The sequence below is a fragment of the Leptonychotes weddellii genome, chromosome 7, assembly GCF_054177405.1.
Source record: "Leptonychotes weddellii isolate Sample4059 chromosome 7, ASM5417740v2, whole genome shotgun sequence".
Classification (NCBI taxonomy): Eukaryota; Metazoa; Chordata; class Mammalia; order Carnivora; family Phocidae; genus Leptonychotes; species Leptonychotes weddellii.
The window spans coordinates 96,335,584-96,355,261 of record NC_138375.1 but is presented as its reverse complement, the minus strand read 5'-3'; the positions used below and the strand labels follow the sequence as shown (position 1 = coordinate 96,355,261).

General features: G+C 33.6%; 1 protein-coding gene across 5 annotated transcripts in view; it reads left to right on the top strand.

The window, feature by feature from the left end:
* The window catches only part of TRAPPC13 (trafficking protein particle complex subunit 13), a 39,276-nt gene extending 20,090 nt beyond the window's left edge, over positions 1-19,186 (top strand). For 2 of the 5 annotated variants that reach the window (XM_031027268.2, XM_081825702.1), the window contains 9 exons: positions 1,902-2,029; positions 4,996-5,068; positions 6,385-6,429; positions 9,568-9,585; positions 11,569-11,702; positions 13,434-13,632; positions 14,781-14,881; positions 16,708-16,858; positions 16,984-19,186. In XM_031027268.2, coding sequence (XP_030883128.1) covers positions 1,902-2,029; positions 4,996-5,068; positions 6,385-6,429; positions 9,568-9,585; positions 11,569-11,702; positions 13,434-13,632; positions 14,781-14,881; positions 16,708-16,858; positions 16,984-17,091 — 957 coding nt within the window. In that variant the 3' untranslated portion in view covers positions 17,092-19,186. The remainder of the gene's footprint in view (positions 1-1,901; positions 2,030-4,995; positions 5,069-6,384; positions 6,430-9,567; positions 9,586-11,568; positions 11,703-13,433; positions 13,633-14,780; positions 14,882-16,707; positions 16,859-16,983) is intronic. The other 3 variants (XM_006732523.3, XM_031027269.2, XM_006732524.3) reach the window with 3 other exon arrangements.
* Positions 19,187-19,678: the final 492 nt, after the last annotated feature.

The window sequence follows — 19,678 nt, the reverse complement described above, 5'->3', positions numbered from 1 at the left end:
GATTTCAGCTCAGGTCTGGATCTCAGGGTTGTGAGGTCAGGCCCCTCTTGAGAGAAAAAAAAAAAAGTATTCCCCTATCCCAAGCCAGCCTTCTATTTCTCCACTACTATTTTCCCCAAACATTTAAATTCAACACAGGCAGGGATTTTGGTTCGTTTTGTTCACTGATATATCTCCAGCTCCTTGCAAAGCCCTGGCCTATAGTAGGTAATAAGAAAGTAAATGGTTGGTGCAGCATTATTTATAATAGCGAAAAAGAAAAAAAGATGCAAGTGTTCAGTCGTATATATATTAATACTGTAGTTGTGACACTTAAAAAAATGACACAGAGGAAAACATACTGGACAGAAAGCCCATGGGTTTGAGTGTTTTTTTTTTAACCCCCTCTTCTCTGGTTTCTAAAATGTTTAAGGAATTTTTAATCTTAGTTCCATTACTTCCTAGTTGTATAACCTTAGGGAAGTTGTTACTTCTCTGTGCCTTGGTTTTATTGTCTGTAAAATGGGAATAGTATGACTGCCTACTTAGGATTGTAGATATTAAATGAATAATGAGCTTAGAACAAGGCCTTGCACATAGAGAGTGCCCAATAAATTTGAGTTCCTGCTATTTTATAACTGAATATAACGACCAAAGAGATAGCACAAATAAATATCCCGCTTCACAGTGCCTAGCATTAAGAATGTTAGATTAGAATTAACTGCAGAAAACCTGTTAGTTTTTTAAAAACAAAGACTTAATAGAATCCAAGCTTTTATATAAAAACTTCCCCTAATCCTTATGACCTAGCATGATCTTTACTTTCTCTGAATTTTTCTTAACATTTGCCTCAAAGTTTCATCATAACATCATTCAGTATTCAACACGGATTTATTAATTACCTAGTATGGTGTCAGGCATCAGGTTGTAGTAGTGAGTAAGAGAAGACAAAAGAGGTTTGTGCCTCCATAGACCTTAGATTTTCGATAGGGTGGGCAGAAACAGGTATACAAAATACTAAAAATAAGTAACTAGAGATTGTGGTAAATGTTAAAAGGGAAGTTAAATTTGAATGTGACAGAAAGTGACTGAGATTAAGGGAGGATGCCATTTATGACAATTAGAGTGAGAAATGTTCGAAAAGAAATAAAGGGGGAATGTAATAGAAAGCAACTGGGTGTTATTTTAGAGAAGATAGTCCTTTCTTTGTTGGTGACCTTAATGCTGATCTCTAGTTCTACAAATAACATCTGATAGTAATTTATCTTTTAGTGTTATACAGTAGCACGTGTACACATCTATCTCTATTTGTCCCTGGGATATCCATCTGTATGTATGTTTTAAAACCATATATTCATATTGATGCCTCTGATTCCAACTCAACACCACAAGTTTCGTTGCAGCCTTCTCCCTTTCCTTATTTGCCCCTTTTTTTCTCCAAAGGTGAGAAGCTTCTCTCTTGTTATCCATAGTATTTTTTTTGTTTAGTCCCGGTATACACATAACTGTTGCAGAATTGCTAATCCATACCCCTGTGAACAAGCAAACACACTAGCTAGAGTACAATACTCGTGTGCCATTCTTTTTGTCTCTAGCTTTTGTTAGCCAAACTAACTTAGGTTAGTTCTTTTTTTCCCATTCCTCCTTCCCAGTGTGGTTGTGTTCATTTGGTACTATTTGTATTCCATTACCTATTCCCCCTACTTCCTGGCTGATTTTTATTTATTTAATTTGGGTGTGCATGTATGAAACATGAACATGGTTCTAAGCTACAGAGCTCTATAGAAAGATTGACACCAAGAAGTGTTGCTCCCCATCAACCTTGCTTCCTTGTTCCTGCTCCCCTATTTTCACTCATATCCAGTCACACCCTGTAGGTAACCAGTCTCATTTGGATTTTTTTTTAATCTCTTTTTTTCAAGGCTGATCTTCAGACAAGTTCTCAGCGTTTAAATCTTTCAGCCTCCAATGCTGCAGTGGCTGAACTTAAACCTGATTGTTGTATTGATGATGTCATACACCATGAAGTAAAGGAAATTGGAACACACATGTAAGGATTAATTTTACTAGTTCTCAAAGGCTTTTACTTATGTATGCCTTTATTTGAAATTTTCGCTTTATGTACATTTAGCATCAAGCCTAAGAATCTACTTAGGAAGGAATTTAATGTTATAAATTTACGTGCTTACCACAAACAACTTTAAACAAAATGTTTGTTTTATAGGGGAAAATATGTTAATTTATTTTCCTTTATTTCTGTTTTCGTGTTTGCATCAACAGACAATCTTATACAAAAAATAAAAAGCCACACAGATGTTTAAAACCCAGGTACCACTCTGACTGAAAGTACATTTATTATTTTTTGAAATGTTAGGAACTGACATTATAGTGTTTATTTTTAAATTACAACTTTTCAGGGCGCTCAGTTGGTTAAGCAACTGCCTTCGGCTCAGGTCATGATCCCAGGGTCCTGGGATCGAGTCCCACATCGGGCTCCCGGCTCAGCAGGAAGCCTGCTTCTCCCTCTCCCACTCCCCCTGCTTGTGTTCCTGCTCTCGCTGTCTCTGTCTCTGTCAAATAAATAAATAAAATCTTTAAAAAAAAAAAAAAAAAATTACAACTTTTCAGTTCTGTACAACTTTTCAGTTCTGTATTTAACTATGTATATACACTTTATCCTGAGAATTCAGAAATACAGGACCAAAGTAAGACAAGCTATGAGAAAAAAATCTCAAATTATGTATTCCTGGCCTATGTATATATTTCAGTGTGAATCTCTATTTTTCTTTGTCTGAGAGGCAAATATGAAAATTTCAGCCATTTAAAGTAATTTTAGACTTCATCTGCCTTACCATCCCCACATACAATCAATTTACAAAGTCCTGTTAGTTCTTACTAACTGTATGTCATTCTCCCCCCGTTCTTCATCTCCACCTATGTCACCATTTTTGCCTCTCTTCCGTGACTTGAAGAAGTATATAACATTAGCTGTTAATCAGTTCATTGTGGTGACATCTCTTTTGTAGGCACTTCTTGGTATATATTCTGTGGTTGGTATAAGCTTTGGAGTCAAAATTTAAAGAGTTCAAATTTCACCTCCATCATTTATTAATTACGTGGTCTTGGATAAGTCACTTAACTCTTCAGTGATCTACCACCACCCTTAGAAAATTCTTTGTATTGGCTTTACAAAGTTCTCTAGAACCTAATCCTTACCAGCCGCTTTAGTTCTTACCTTTTCTCACTCCTCCCTCCTTTATACTGAGTCGTATTGGAAGTCTCTTTCTTTTGCACTCCTCTATGACTTGAGATAAATTCTTCCCTTCCTAAGGAATGCCTCTGTTCTTTTTCTAGCTTACTTCCACTTCTTCATATCTCAGATTCACCATGACTTCTCGAAGACGCTTTCCTGACCTCCAAGACTAAATTAAATACCCCTTTTAATGTATTCTATAACATCCACAGCTTGTCATTTTTTCAGTCTTCTACTTAAAATTAATTACTTAGTGCCTGTCATTTCCATTAGAGTATGAGTTCCATGAAGTCGGCTGTATCCCCACGATCTACCAGAGAATAGTGGTCAGTATTTGTTGAAATAGAGTTTATTGAAATTTATTAAATTTTTTGTTATATTTATTATAATGATTAAATTTTATTAAAAATTTGTTAAGTTTATTGAAGTTTATTAAATGTGTAAAAACCTCCTTTCAGAGAAAATGAGTCTCTTTTGGAATTAAATAGCAAATAATGACATGGAACTCAAATCTAAATCTGGCTTCAAAAAACCCATACCCTGCTATACTGCTTCCTGCTGTGAGCACTTGAGAGCAGTTACTGTGTTTTTGATCAACTCTGTATCCCTAGTACCTGGCTTATGTACACTTAACTTATAAAGGAGAAACTGAAGTTCCTGTAATGTCACCACAGAGTGTAACCACTATTAAAATATTAATATACGATTTTTTAGTTTTTTTATGTGCGTTTATATAACAGATTTGTATAAATAATTTAAATAATATTTTTCAAAATTCTGATCAGATCAAGATGGTTTTATCTTTTTCAGTGCACTGTGAACATTTTCCCACTTGAATCAGTGTTCTTTGAAAACATTTTTAAGATAGTTTTATATTGTATTCTTGGACCATATACTTTAATTTGTTTACACCAATGTTGGACTTAAGATTATTTCTAGTCTCCTGCTGTTATAAATAACACAGTGATGAGCACCTTAGTATTTCCTGTGGTAGATTGCTTGTAGTGGGTTTACCATAGGGGCATATAAGCATTTTTAAGACTCTTACTTAAGGCTTGTTTTCTAAATCTCTTATAACCACTAGCAGTGTAGAGAGTCACTTTCTCTAAGCCCTCACCAATCATGGTAACACCTGTAAAGAATTTTTTCAAATCTTAAGAGGTAGAAAAATTGTATCTCGTTATTTTATTTCTTTGACTTCTTGTGAGGCTGAACATTTTCACATTTTTGTTAGCCATTTATGGTACTGTGATCTATCTATGTATCCTTTCCTCCTATTTTGAGCAAGACTCTAATGTTTTGCTTATGAGATTCATTTTGTTAGAAGTATTTTATCCCATTTTGTCTGCTTTTTGTTTTAATGTGGTTTTGATTTATTCAATTTATAAATTTATAAGACTTTTCCTTTCCATTGCCCATTTATATTAAAGTCTTTCCCCATCCTAGGATTTTTTTGAATTTGTATTTTTTTCTTCTAATTTATATGAACACTTAATTTGTACATAACAACTATTTGATTATTCTGGGATTTGTTTTGGAATATATTTCACCATGGCATATTTAATTTTGCTAATCAGAGCTTTCTTGTTCATGGAATTACATTTTTATCTGCTAAAACTCTTTTTTTCCTACTCTAGGCTCATTTGGCTTCACTTTTACACCATTGGTATTAATATTTTCCAAATTTGTGAGTAGAATTGAGGTGTATTAGATTTATTATTAAACAAAATCAAAGATGATTCAAAGATATCTTTCCATTTCAGCTTGGTGTGTGCAGTGAGCTATACAACTCAGGGTGGAGAAAAAATGTATTTTAGAAAATTCTTCAAATTTCAGGTATTAAATGTGCCAATGTAAATAGTTTTTAGATGCCTTTTTTCCCCCTATGAAGTTATTCCTATTAACTGCAGTGAAAACAGGCTCCAGATAAAGCAAGTAGCTTCATATGTTTGGATTTGTCATATTACTAGAAATCTGAAGTCAGACTAAATTAAGTAAAAGCAGAGAAATTATCATTGTCAGTGTAATATTTCACCTGCAGTTTTTTTTAAGTTTCTTTATTATTATTATTATTTTTTTGTAATCTCTGTACCCATCAAGGGGCTCGAACTCCCACCCCCAAGATCAAGAGTCGTACACTCTTCTGACTGAGCCAACCAGGCACCCCTCATTTATGGATTTTTATCCATAAAAAATTGTCCTGTTTTTATGCCTTGACATAACTCACAAGAATAAACAAGAGGGATAAAATGAGTGTAAAGTCCAGATAAATTAAGTGTAAATCATATCAAATTTCTAAAGAAATATTTAAATGAGAGATAATTGACTTGGGCTGAGTGGACCAAGCTTCCTTCCAGTATTCCATGAGTCCAAAGTTGTAGGTCGAGTTCTGTATTTATACACAGTGTTCACTCCATGATTAAAATAGTTGAAAACCACTGGTTTAACATAGGCAAGTATATGCAAGAAGGGATGAGATGATCATATATAACTAAATTAGATCTAGATATTATGCTATATATATTTTTCATACCTGTTAAGTGGAAGAAAAAGTACTATCAGTAGGAATGAATGAATGAATGAATGAATAAATAAATAAATAAATAAAATGTACCCAGATTTATTTTGGGGCACCTGGCTGGCTCATTAGGTGGAGCATGTGACTCTTGATCTTGGGGTCTTGAGTTCAAGCCCCATGGTAGGCGTAGAGATTACTTGAAGAAACAAAACTTTCTTAAAAAAAGGAAAAAATTTTGCTATTGCTTTGCTGTATCATTAAGATTTTGCATGCCTTTTAAAAGAAAATAAAAGATTTGTCCGCTTATTTTAATAAACATTTTTGTGGAATACATATAGAAAAATACATAAAATACATTTATTGAGTTTAGCAGAATATTATGAAGTAAACACACATGTAACTCATGTGACTGTCACCCAATTAAGAAATGATGGTTGTCTTTTAGAAATGTATTTGGGATTGTTGTTTGGTTTTCTTGTTGTTTTTGCAAAAATAATTGCATAGCTATTAAAAAAGCTTTTTACAATTAAAATTGGAAAATACCTTTGACAGATTTAAGCCCTGTGATTTAAAATAAATAAAAATAAATGGTCAAATGATAATCTCCTCTGATTGATATGCTTTATTCAACTAGGTTCTCAAACCGTTGGATGTGAAAACCAAATTTTACAATGCAGAGGTAAGTGTTCAGCACTTAATAGGAATTCAGATTAAACAATAAGATCTTATTTGACTAAAATTCTGATGTATTACATTTCATTTCATGTTGAAGTAAATTGCTGAGAGGACTGTGAATTATTTGTGAAAAATGAGCCTAAAATTCAATCAGAAGAGAATAATTTCATTGTAGATCTTTTAATCTGCTGTTTTTAAATTACATAGAATCAGTATATCTTGAATTTTATTCTAGTTAATTTCATGATGCTTTCACCCCCTTTCATTAAATGATTGCCCTAAACTTCCATTTAATGATTATTATTGCTGTCTAAAAACATCAGCAATTTGTTAAATATTTAGTGTGATTCTGATACCATAAAAATTGAAGTAGTCAATATAATCCTGCAAAAATGATTTAATATTCTTGGAAAATATTGATAAATAGAGCTCAGGAAATTAAATTCTTTGTCCTGGGAAATCAGTGTGTCAGGTGCAGTTTGGTTCTTAAGTTCGTTGAATGGTTAGAAATACTTTTTGGGAGAAACAAGTTTGGCAAAAATAGAAATATGGTAACTTTTAGAATAGAAGTTTATCCTCTATTCGAACAAAAGAGATAAAATAGACTTTGCCATAGAAGGAAGGTTTTATTGTTCGGATTTCTTTTTTAAAATTCTACTTAAAAAAAAATAAAATAAAAATTCTACTTTATCTTGGCTTCTAGAGTTCCACAAAAAGCAGATTTCCTAATGGGCCCCTTACTCCTCCTGCAAAAATCTCATCTTTCATACCACAGTGATAAATTCAGAAATATTAAAATATAGTATTTTAAAATAAAAATTCTGTCTTTATTACTCTAAACCAAATGATCAGAAATTTGTAGTACCATGTCAAATTTGGTATGTATTTTTACCATCACCATCTGAGTTTTTATTCAATGTAGTTTGTACTACAACTGGGCATACCAGGAGGTGTCTAAGATAAGGAATCTGACCTGCAGTAGAGCAGGAAAAAAGAAAAAAGTGCATAAAGTAATAAAACTACCTAGTATAGTATATATAGTGAATTTGAAGTACTATAGGAAGTCTGGGGCTGAGATTTTATAGTAGTCTTCAGAGAAGATGAGAAGGGGAACTGGAGCGGAGTCTGGAAATAATAGATGTTGAAAACATAAAAGTGTCAAAGCAGTGAAGGCATTCTAAACAGAATTACAAATGCACATGGAATATTGAGTACATAAGTGAAGAATATACATATTTCATGGGAGGATACAGTCTCATCAAGGGGATTACTAGATGTTTAGAGTTAACATTTCAGGGGGTAAGGGAGTTGCCATACTACATGTGTGTTCTGCCTTTTTTGTTTTACTGGATTACTTTTGATTAATTATAGTATAGCTATTCCGCTTATTGAATTTTAAGTGGTCTTAATTTATCATTTTGCTGGGAAAGAGTTCATCCATAGTATGAAGGAAGATAGGTAACTATTCTGCTAGAATACGTATGTTTGCAAATTAGAAGCCAGTAGGGCTGTAGGAGGTCTTTTTCTTATAATTGACTCCTAGGAAGGCACATACTAAACTATTTTACGTTTTCTTTGCTGCAAATGTGGTGGTACATTAAGATACTTGTCAAACAGTTTTATAACACTAATATTCAGAGTGATTTTTGCAGTTTTTTAAATTACTAATTATTCCATGAATAATATTATAAATGTGATATACTCCCCAAAAGGAAGGGGGAAAAACCCCACAATTCTACCACACCAAAAAAATAATGGACTTTTCATTAATTCATGTTCTCTTTCAGATTTTACTCACTTATGTTTAATACTGGTTTTTTAATCATAGTAACAGTTTGCTGCTTTTTTCAGTTAACATTATAAACAGAATCTGGAATCTTTGCCAACAAACATCAGCTAAAAAAATTTGTGAAATTCTGAACCTTTGAAAATAGAGATTTCTTTAAAAACCAGGAGCGAACAAATAGTATTTTTAGGGTCTCTAGGATATTCAGTATTACCTATTAGGCAAACAAATACTATTCAGCCTGTAGGACCAAGCAGATTCTATTGACCCCAACTAGAAAATTCAGGTAAATTATAGGAGTTCACAAACCACACTGATACCAGTAGGTGATGTTTATTACTCTGTGCCATAGCTCTTACACATTGACTTTTATTAGCCCCACATTGGTCGCAAACATGTTTTTTTACACTGTTCCTAATAATTCTAGTAATATGTGAACTGAAAGGAAGACAAGTTTTATGAGAAACTTTGTTGTAATCTTCTAAAATAGGAAAGAAGACTGGTGACATTAGCAACTAGGATTCAAACATTGGGTCACCTGCTGGGAATAGGGCTCCATACCAGGTACTAGAGAGAAATAAATATAAACTGGACATCTTCCCAATCCTCAGGGTACTTAGATCTAGTGGAGGAGACAAACATGAGAAAATTGCAATGTAAGCACCACCCCATAGATCATAAAGTATACTTAGACTCCGGGAACATCAGAGGTGAAAAAGTATTTTTAGCAATGGGTTGGACAAAAGAGGTAACATTTGAGATGAGCCTTGATAAATAAGTAGTCTTAGAAGTATATATGAAAAAAACAACCTATAAAATATATTAACAAGAAAAGAATAAACTCTCAGTTGTCTGATGTGGTCTAGCCCAGCATTTCCTGAAGAGTAATGCATGGAACTCTAATCACTGAAGATGCTCCTTGAAAAAATGCTTCCATTAGTAGATAAATTTAGGAGAAGCTGTACAGTACAGTGTATAACTACTCTGATTGTGGAGGAGAGTGTATAACCATCCTAAGTAATCCATGAAGAATTACAGTGTAGGTAAAGAATTTCTAGAACTAGAAAGGCATGCGATATACCTTTCTCACCCAAATGTGTCCTTGAATATTTGCTCCTGTTTAAATATTCACCTAGAATGTTCTCTGTTCATTTAACCATAGCAGTTTCACGTATTTAGAAAAATGATGTCATATTCCTTTGTTACTTTCTGTTTACTTCTTTGTTTTACTAATGCTGTCTTGTTTAGAAAATTTAAAAAAAATGCAGAAATGCATTTTATTTTAAAGTTAGTTATTCTTTTTCTTTAACATTTAATTCTGATTTTTCTAATTTTTCTTTTTTATTTTTCCATTAGAGTGACCTCAGTTCTGTGGTAATTTGATTTTTTATTATAAATTTATATGCTTTTCTTACTTACCACTTTTTGACTCTGCCTAATTAATCTCTCTTTACAAAACATAGTGGAAAAACAAAGTTAGTTGTGAATACCACCTATTGTGACTTTAAAAGATGTATGTAATTTGTACTTTTTATATTATATTGATTATCTTCCTCTCTGGGGAAAAATTAAATTGAAGATTAAATTATCATATTGAAACAATTATGCTCTCATTTTTAGTATTTTTCCTTTGGGTGTTTTTTAAAAGAGGCATGTTAACCTTGTTAAAAATAGCCTTGGGATTTTCAACATTTTCCTATAAGATTCTCTACTATAATTCTTTGAGGTAAACTCTCTAGTTGAAATTTATCTTCAAGTGCACAGTGGTTTTAGTTTTATGTCTGGGTCAGGTAAAGTTGGCCCTTTGACATTAGTAAACGGAAGAACCTCAAATGTCCCCAAGTTGGCTAAAGTCATATTTTCAAATTTCTATTTAATATAAGCAGCATTTGCTTATCATATATGACTTACATAACAACAACATCAACTGCTGTAGCACAGAATTCTTAATTTTTCAAGTGTCAAATTACTTTGTACTAACTGTTCAAACTAACTTAATTTTCCATTATGCTGCTTGTTTTTCTTTCATTTTATCTAAGCTCTTCCTAAATTTAAGCAGAAAATTGAATTTTTAAATTTGAAATGTGGGCTTGTGGTTATATTTTTAAAAGCAATGGATTGATGGGATATATTTACTTTTTTTTTTTTTTTGAGAAAAAGTAACAGGATAATGCCTTTAAGTGGCACATTCTTTTAGACTGATAAATCGTTGTATTTCAGTTTTCATTTGAGCACATGTGCCAAGAACTAAAGAATCTGTTTTAGTTTAGATGATAATACATTACACTATAACTTCATCATTACATTTTTGCAAATGATTTCCATTTTCCTGGATTTAATGTTTAAAATGTTTATTAGTGCCAGATTTCTTGGGTCATATTTTATTTTTTCTATTTCCGTATATATATTACTCTGAAACTTTTGAACAAAATAATTATTGAATATCCTTAGTGTGTCACTTTCTATATAGGTTTATTTCGAAAATGAACCAAGTTCTCTGTTACCCTTCAGTTATACACAAAAAAAGCCAAATCACATAAAAAGAAGGATGTTTAATATAAATAATCTAAATTTAATCCCTAAATTTTAGGAAATAAAAATTTTGTATAGAAGTACATAAATTACCCACTCATTAAAATATTGCTGAATAGCATTAGTTTTCAAATCTGTCTAAGGCTACAGAATACCTTATGTTTGATTTAGGAGCTCTATGACTGTCAAGTATAATTCACATACATTTTTTTAGCCCTAAGTATACATTTTAAATGAACCAAGAAATCACTAATGACCACTAACAAATTGCTTTAATTAAAAAGTTAAATCCTTTAAGATTATAGAATAGACTGATTATTCACTGTACTAGTGGTCCCTATACTTCCTAAACTGAAATAATATGACCATTGAAAACTATATTATGATAGAATATATAATATATATTATATATATAATGGAGACCCTAATTATATTAACATATCACTGAAATGATAGGTACATAGGTATATTCATCTTACTAAATGGCATTTTAACATTTTAATGACTTACTAGAAGAATTAGGGTATCTGTGAATGAAATTCCAGTAAAATAACAATTTTTGGATGTTGATACAAAAAATATTACAGTTATCCCCCATCCATTGTTTGACAAGTTATCAGTTAACTAACACTTGACTTTGCCCCTGTTAATTACGTTAGGATGAAGATTTCTTTTCTTGCATTAATTATGGTAACTTTGATTTGCAGGCATGAACTAATCACAGTTGTGGTTAATATTTTTTCTTCATATAGATCAGGTATTTTTGTTGAGGTAAATATTTTAAATACCATTACACTTTGGTGGATATTTTTTTCATATCCTCAGACTGATGAAGTATTTCTCGAAGCCCAGATTCAGAATATTACAACCTCACCCATGTTTATGGAGAAAGTTTCATTGGAACCATCGATAATGTACAATGTAGCAGAATTAAACTCAGTCAGCCAAGCTGGAGAATGGTAAATATGAATTACAAAGTGTTTCTTTTTAAGTATATGAACTTTCCTAACACTTTTATTCTTGGATGGTTTGTAATTTGTATTTTAATTAATAGACTTTATTTTTCTTAGGGAAGTTTTTTTTTTTAAGATTTTATTTATTTGAGAGAAAGTGAGAGAGACATGATCACAAGCAGGGGGTGATGGGTAGAGGGAAAAGCAGACTCCCCAATGAGCAGGGACCCCCCCCCAACCTACCCCCACCCCCCGCCATGCCACTGGATCCCAGAACACTGGGATCATGACCTGAGCCAAAGGCAAATGCTTAACTGACTGAGCCACCCAAGCGCCCTCTTAGGAAGTTTTATGTTCACAGAAAAATTGATCAGAAAACAAGAGTTCCCACATGCCCTTCCCTCTACTCATAGTCCCCTTATTATTTACATCTTGTTTTAATGTGGCACATTTGTTAAGTTGATGAACTAATATTGATAACTTTTATTCATTACAGTCCATAGTGTACATTCGGGGTTCACTCATGTCCTACATTTTGTGGGTTTTGACAAATGCAATGACATGTAATCACCATTACTGTCTTACACAAAATAGTCCCAGTGCCCTAAAACTCAACTGTGCTTCACCCATTCATTCCTCCCTCCACAGAAAAATACAAAGATCCTAGCCATTTGCATTTTATGTTTTGCTGTTGGAAGCACTGTCTTTTAATTTTTATAATTCAGTGAGGTAAATCTGAAACTGTTCATCCTTTCCTGCAAATGATAAAATTGAGGCATGGGAAGGAATGATGGAGAGGTTAGAAAGGATAAAGGTGAAGGGTGAGTTTTAAGAATATTCTGTCAGTGGGCGCCTGGGTAGCTCAGTTGGTTAAGCGACTGCTTTCGGCTCGGGTCATGATCCTGGAGTTCCTGAATCAAGTTCCGCATCGGGCTCCCTGCTCGGCAGGGAGCCTGCTTCTCCCTCTGACCCTCCCCCCTCTCATGTGCTCTCTCTCTCATTCTCTCTGTCTCAAATAAATAAATAAAATCTTTAAAAAAAAAAAAAAAGAATATTTGGTCAGCATTAAAAGGAGTGGGCATAGGAATAGATCTAGTTTTTTTACAAAAATAAAATACATATGTCTTTCTGTAGGTGATTTAAAAGAGGAAGAATAAATAAATATAAAGTTGACCTTAATATGGATAAGAAGGTAATAGCTGGAGAAAGTACCTGATTTCATTCATCAAGAATGAAACATTTACTTTTTATCTTATTATGATGGTTAAATTCAGTAAAGTTTGTAGCCTTCCAAATCCCCCCTGAGGAAAACAATAACTTTCTAGTCTTCCCCTGATCTTTTAGTTCATTAAAAAATGATCACTTCGTTTACAATGGTATGTTTCTTTTTCCAAACTATTTTCTTTGAATTATAGAGAAATGGGACAGAATACTTTAGGTTTTGATTTCTGTTGCATTTTTTTCAGGTAATTGATACATATCCAGTATTTTAGGTAATATATTGCATTCTATTATAAGGAACTTAAAGATTTTCCCTGTCACCTGAAAAATTTAAAGAAAAATAAATCCTCTCAGTTCAGGTCCTTTTTCATTTGTATTGAAACCACTGATCTGTTCTATTGAAGATATTTGGATGGTAAATCATTCAGTTCCTGTCCAAAGGAACAATCACAGCCATGGTTTTTCTTTTAAAAGACAGTAGAGAATTTTCTCCATCTCTCTCTCCACCCCTCTCAGTGTAACTACGTTTGGGTCAAGAGCGTATTTGCAGCCCATGGATACACGCCAGTATTTGTACTGCCTAAAACCCAAGAAGGAGTTTGCAGAAAAAGCAGGCATCATTAAAGGAGTAACAGTAATTGGAAAATTGGATATAGTGTGGAAAACAAATCTAGGTGAAAGGGGAAGATTACAGACCAGCCAACTTCAGCGAATGGTGAGTCTAGAAAAAACGTTGGAGGGGGTTTTGGTGTTTGGGGGTCAGATAGTTAGAACAGCTTAAATTTTCCTAGGTGCATCACTAAAAATCAGCGCTGTAAAAGGCATTAATATTATCCATAAATAAGAGATAAAAGACTAATAATTTTACTGGTCTCTAGGTAGAAACTTGGTATTGAGATGAATGAAAAATGTTCAAATGTTAATTTATCCATAATACATGGATTGTTACTCTACCAAATAGAAATTAAATTACTGCTCACCAATTTTTCCCTCCTGTGGTATCTCATGCTCACTGTTCATCTGACTTCCACTACGTTAAAGGTTTTTTTTGCAATGTCCTGAAACTCTTGGACTTACTACATTCACCAACTCAGTTCATACTTTTTTAAAGACTTTGAGAATCTGAGTCATCTGAAATTCAGAAAGTGAGTCCTGTTAAAGTTATCTTATAAGCATTACTTGAATATTTTACCTAATTTCTGCTCTTGAAGTAGGGATGGCTACAGTCCTTTCTCTTGTGCTAGTGAGAGTATGCTACAGAATGTTCCCTTTATACTGAATATTAAATATTGTGATATATTCTTTAAAAATTACTCTTCTTTTACTATTTCAGGTAATAAGTGGGGGCGGAAAAAAGATTATCACTGAGCCTATTTTAAAATATAGCCATTAGCTATCATCTTGCCATGGATATTCCAAGCTTTGATGTTTCTGTGGTCTTTTGTGGATGGACATGTTTGTTTGTTTGTTTTCCTGGATCTTTTCACAGCAATCTTACTCTGTCTGTTTAGGCAATAACCTTATGTTTTTAGAGTTACGTGTATGTATAAGCTATAGGATCTTTCGAAAGCATCCCTTTAAGATCAGACCTATTGAAGTTTCTTTACTATTTTACCTATTGATCCTTGCTGAACATGGAATAATCATCGCAAACACAGTCAGGGTCCATAGTGTTGTTCCACAGGCAATAGCAGCAAAATAAGTTAGAACAGAGAACAATAGAATGACTGGGAAGTATTTTCTCCAAACATCAGCTTGGAGACGTACCAGCTGTTGAGGAGTGAATGTGCTAGTGGGGTACCTTTATTAAAGTGGAAAGGTTTTATAATAGATGTATGTTAACTCTGTTGCTTTTTCTCTTAGGCTCCAGGTTATGGAGATGTTAGATTGTCTTTGGAGGCAATCCCAGATACCGTAAACCTAGAAGAACCTTTTCATATTACCTGTAAAATAACAAACTGCAGGTAATGGCAGTGTTTGTGGATGGGTGTCCTTTCCTCCCCGCCTACGTCAAAGAGAGTTAATGCCTTTTGAGTATGCTGTCTTAAGTTTCCTCTTGACGTAAGCCTTCTCTTATGTTGGTGTTGAATACTGTAAAGTCCTTCATCTGGTAGCTGTATACATTACATTTTTTGAGGTCCTACTTTATTGGGCATTTTCTGTATTTTATTTCATTCATGCATCGTTCCCTGTGAGGTAGGTACTAGCTATTCACATTTTATGCAAGAGAAAAACCAACTCAGAGGTGAAGTGACTTACTCAAGCTGAGAGAGCTAGAAAAGATGGGGCCAGAATTTGAAACCAGGTCTAATTGACTTCAGAGTCCATGCTCTTTTCATTGTTTACACTTCCTCACTCTTCAGATTACTAAAGCATGAATGAGTCACATTTTTATGGAATAATACATTATAGATTTAATGTAATAAGATAGATTTTTCTGAATTACACTTATACCTGAACTGTATCTTCAGCATTAAGAAAGTAAAAATTGGTTATGAACTTAATACAAGGGCTTGATCAATCATAGATAAAATAGGGCCTTGATAATAGAGTATAATCTAGCTGTTGGGATGCAAAGAGCACAGGGCTTTGAAGCCAGAAAAACCGAGAATTAAATTCCAGTCCTGTCACTTGTAGTGAAACTCATATTATTACTTGTTGGGGCATTTTGAAATTATTGCAATGATGAATCCCATCCCACATAATCTGAATATATAATCTTTTAAAATTCCATTTCCACTCCAACTTTATGATATAGGAAATATTTAGCCTTCAGAATTACAAAAATACCTTCCTCCCTCTGAAGCTAGCGACCTTCCCATGCAGTTAACCATTCCTTTCTCTGTCCTAGCAAATTTTTATATAGTTTTTTAGTGACATTCATATATTGCTATATAGTCCCTTCCTTACTAGATTATGCATTATTCAATAAAAGGGATCATGTCTTACCTGCCATTGGAAAAGCATTGCCTGCCACATCATGGAAGTTCACTAAACAGCAACATGTACAGGGTCAAGACCCTGTGTGTATAGGTGTGCTTTTGGATTTTTTGTTTGCTTACATTTTTTGAGGTGTAGCAAATCAATTAATGGCCAAAATAAGGAGCCAATTAGGAGGAAAAAGAGTTAAAACAATTGAAAGTTGCCAGAAATGGTGGTAGAGCAGAGGCCTATAATTTACTTTGAGCCTTGGTTATTTAAAAAAAAAAAAATGTGTATGCCGTCATTGAAAGTTTTTTTTAACATGTTTAAGCTAAACTGGTGATATCACTTATAAGCAGAAGCAGTCTTATCATGTGACCAGTGAACAAACCTGAATAATATTTACTTAGAAATCTTGTCATTTTCTGTGTTATCTGCATGGTAAAGGAACATAGGTTAAATAGCAGAAAGAATCAGTTTATCTTCTTCTTTCCTGTAGAGTACCTAACAGAAATAGAAAACATAACGAGATTAGACACAGATGTCTGGAAGTCTCCCAGAGAAATGGCAGAGCTGTTAACAGATCAGCACCAGGGAGCCAGGATTCAATAATAGAACCAGAAGGCTTATATCCAGTCAGGCAGATCAATCTCAGTGCCATTTTAAACCCTAGAAGATGCCATCTCCTTTTATTTTCCTGATTCTGTCTTCAGTGAAATAAAAATGACATTACAGCTTTTTATTTCTGATTCTGCTTTTTATTCTCATGGACACCCTGAAAACAAATTCACTGGCACTAGTGGAAGAAACACCAAGTACCGCTTTGTGAAAGGAACAAGATTTATTCCTGTCTTTCTGATTCCTCCAGCAGTGAAAGGACTATGGATCTGGTTTTGGAAATGTGCAATACCAATTCTCTCCACTGGTGTGGCATTTCAGGAAGACAGCTTGGAAAGCTGCATCCCAGTTCCTCTCTCTGCCTTGCCCTTACTCTGCTGTCTTCAGTACAGGGACTGCAGGTGCGTACTCTGTTCAGTCATTTCGGTATCTGGGGACTATTAACCCATGGGCATTGACTCCTTCCACATTTTCTCTGGTAATTACCAATGAATGAAAATTCATGCCTCTGTCTTTCTCTCAATAGAGTGTCTCCGGCTTAAGACTAACAGACACGTTCTTAAAGAGAACATATGAATATGATGACATCGCACAGGTCTGTGTGGTATCTTCGGCCATTAAAGTGGAGAGCTGAAGATTTCCAGTGTTATGCTTTTCATTGAATTTCACAGAACTCTCTGTATTTTTGTCACCTTTGTGAAATGATGAAGTCTACCACAAAAATAAGTACCTGTTATTTAAATTTCTTTCCTGCCAAAGTTAAAATACTAAATATTTGTTTTGAAAAGAACCATCTACGGATTTTATCTTGTGAGTTATATTCTGAATGGACATTTGTACATTTTCTACACTCAGCCTATTCCATTTTTAGATAACCATTAGACTTTGTTCTCCAAAAGCTCTGTATTTGAGGCTCTTTGTCCCTAGCAAGTATCTGGAACGGGGAGTTAGCAAACATTTTATGTAAAGGGCCAGATACAAAATATTTGTCTTCGCAGGAAATGTGGTTTCTGTTGAAAATACTCAACTCTGCTGTCGTAGTGGGTCAGCAGCCAGGAGGCAAAAAGAGCAGGCAGTGTTTACAGAAACAGGCAACTGGCCAGATTTGGCCTGTAGGCCGTCGTTTGCTGACCTTGGTCCAAAAGATACAGTTGTTTAAAACTTTCGATTCTTACAATACTTTATTTAAAATTTTCCAATTAACCCCAGTTTTTTTCCTAACTCCTCAGCAGAAAAAGCTTAAGACAATGAGAGTAGGATATTGCTAACACAGTATGAGTTCTCCTCAGTTTTCAGTTATTCTGTTTGTATGTACCTATGTTTGTGGTTACATATTAACACACATGTCTAAATTTCAGTTACTAACAGCAGATCAGAATTGGTTTAATTTCTTGGATTGTTGATTACTCTGTTAACTTTTAACTAAGAATCCTGATAATTTTCTAATTCTAAGCCAAAAAGTCCTGGGTTTTTTTTCACATTGAAAAATAAGCCCCTTATTTTCATAAGGCATGTTTAAAGGATTTCCACCTCTGCTATTTGATTTTGAACTCTACATCATGTATTAATACTATAAAACTGTCTCTGTATGTAATCACAGTGATTTACTTATTCCAGGAACAAAAGAGTAAGAAAGTTAAGATTGTAAACAAGTTTGCAACATGAATACATAAGTTTCGATATTTTGTAAGGAAACCAAAAGCTTATGCTGTTAAATAAAAACTTATTTTGGTAAGTTGAAATTCAAGGATGTAAATATAATTGCTTAAATGTTAGAGTGCATTAAGTCAAATACAAAAATTGGTTTTTCTTAAATGCATAATTATTTATTGCCATGACAAATTATTTGGTCCAGAGTAAAGCTATATTCAGAATGAGATTTGCCCCTTAAGTTGCACTAATAATGAAATACCTGTGCAAAATAAAGTGGAAGCAGTATAAAGCTGAAGTCTGTGTTTCTTCCAGAATGAGTAAGGATGATTAAATGATAAGACTATATATCCACTGCACTGTGTATTTCGATTGTTTTTTTAAGCATCTTCTCATGCCTGAACCTTCTGTTTCATTGTTCCAAATTTTAAAAGTAACATATAATGGTCACTTGGCATCTGCTATATAATTTGATTTAATTACAAAGTCTCTTTTATGATACACATTGTCCATTCTTTAAATAAAGGTTAGATAATGTCATCTTAGGATCTGTTTAAACCATATTATAAAAATTAGATAAACAGTTTGTCACATTAAATGAAAATGTCATTTGCATAAAAAGGACTTTTTAAGTTTTCCATAGCATCATGACAGCCACAGCTATTACAGTGAAGTGTGGTTAACAGAAGCCAGTCATTCCTAAGTAGAATATATATAAAGATTGACTTTCATGTCCTCTTGTTCAGGACAAGCCAGCATAGTATTTGGGGCATCCCTTATAATTTTAAGAGTAGCTAGCACAATCAAACTGCACAAAACTTCCTTGAAATAATTTGCAGTGATTCCAAAGTGATGAAGGTATACCTAGATTGAATTTGTTATAGGTGGTATATCAACCAAGAAACAAACTAGAAAGTTGAAATGGAAGGAATATACCAGCTCTTTATGTAAAAAGAATGGCTTACCTTAACTATAGATACTAGCAAATCAAGACATTGTTTTAAAGTGTTTTTTCTTATAATGTGTTATAACAATTTTGGTATCAGAGTAAATCGCTAAATAAAATGAGTTGGAAAGTGTTTCCTCTTCTTCTGTTTTCTGAAAGAGATAGTGTAGAATTGATAGTATTTCTCCTGTCAGTGTTTGGTAGAATTTACCATTGAAATCATCTGGGCCCGTAGCTTGCTCTTCTGGAGGATATCTGTTTCTTCACTGAGCTTTGGTAATTTTTATCTTACAGGGAATTAATCTGTTTCATGTAAGTTGTGCAGTATATGGACCTAGAGTTGGTCATTGTATTTTCTGATTATCCCTGTAAAGTCCGGAAGGCTGTGGTGATATCCCCTTTCACTTCTGGCACTGTTGATTTGTATTTTCTTTATTTTCCTAGTCAGTCACCTAGAGGCTTACCAATTTTATTGATATAAAAGCATTTTAATGCACTCAAGATAGTTTTGATAGAAACTTTTTCTTACCACTGGATAAGAGTAGCTATTTTTTTTTTTTTTTAATTAAGCAAGCTCTATGTCCAGCGTGGAGCCTGAACTCATGAACTCATGACCCTGAGATCA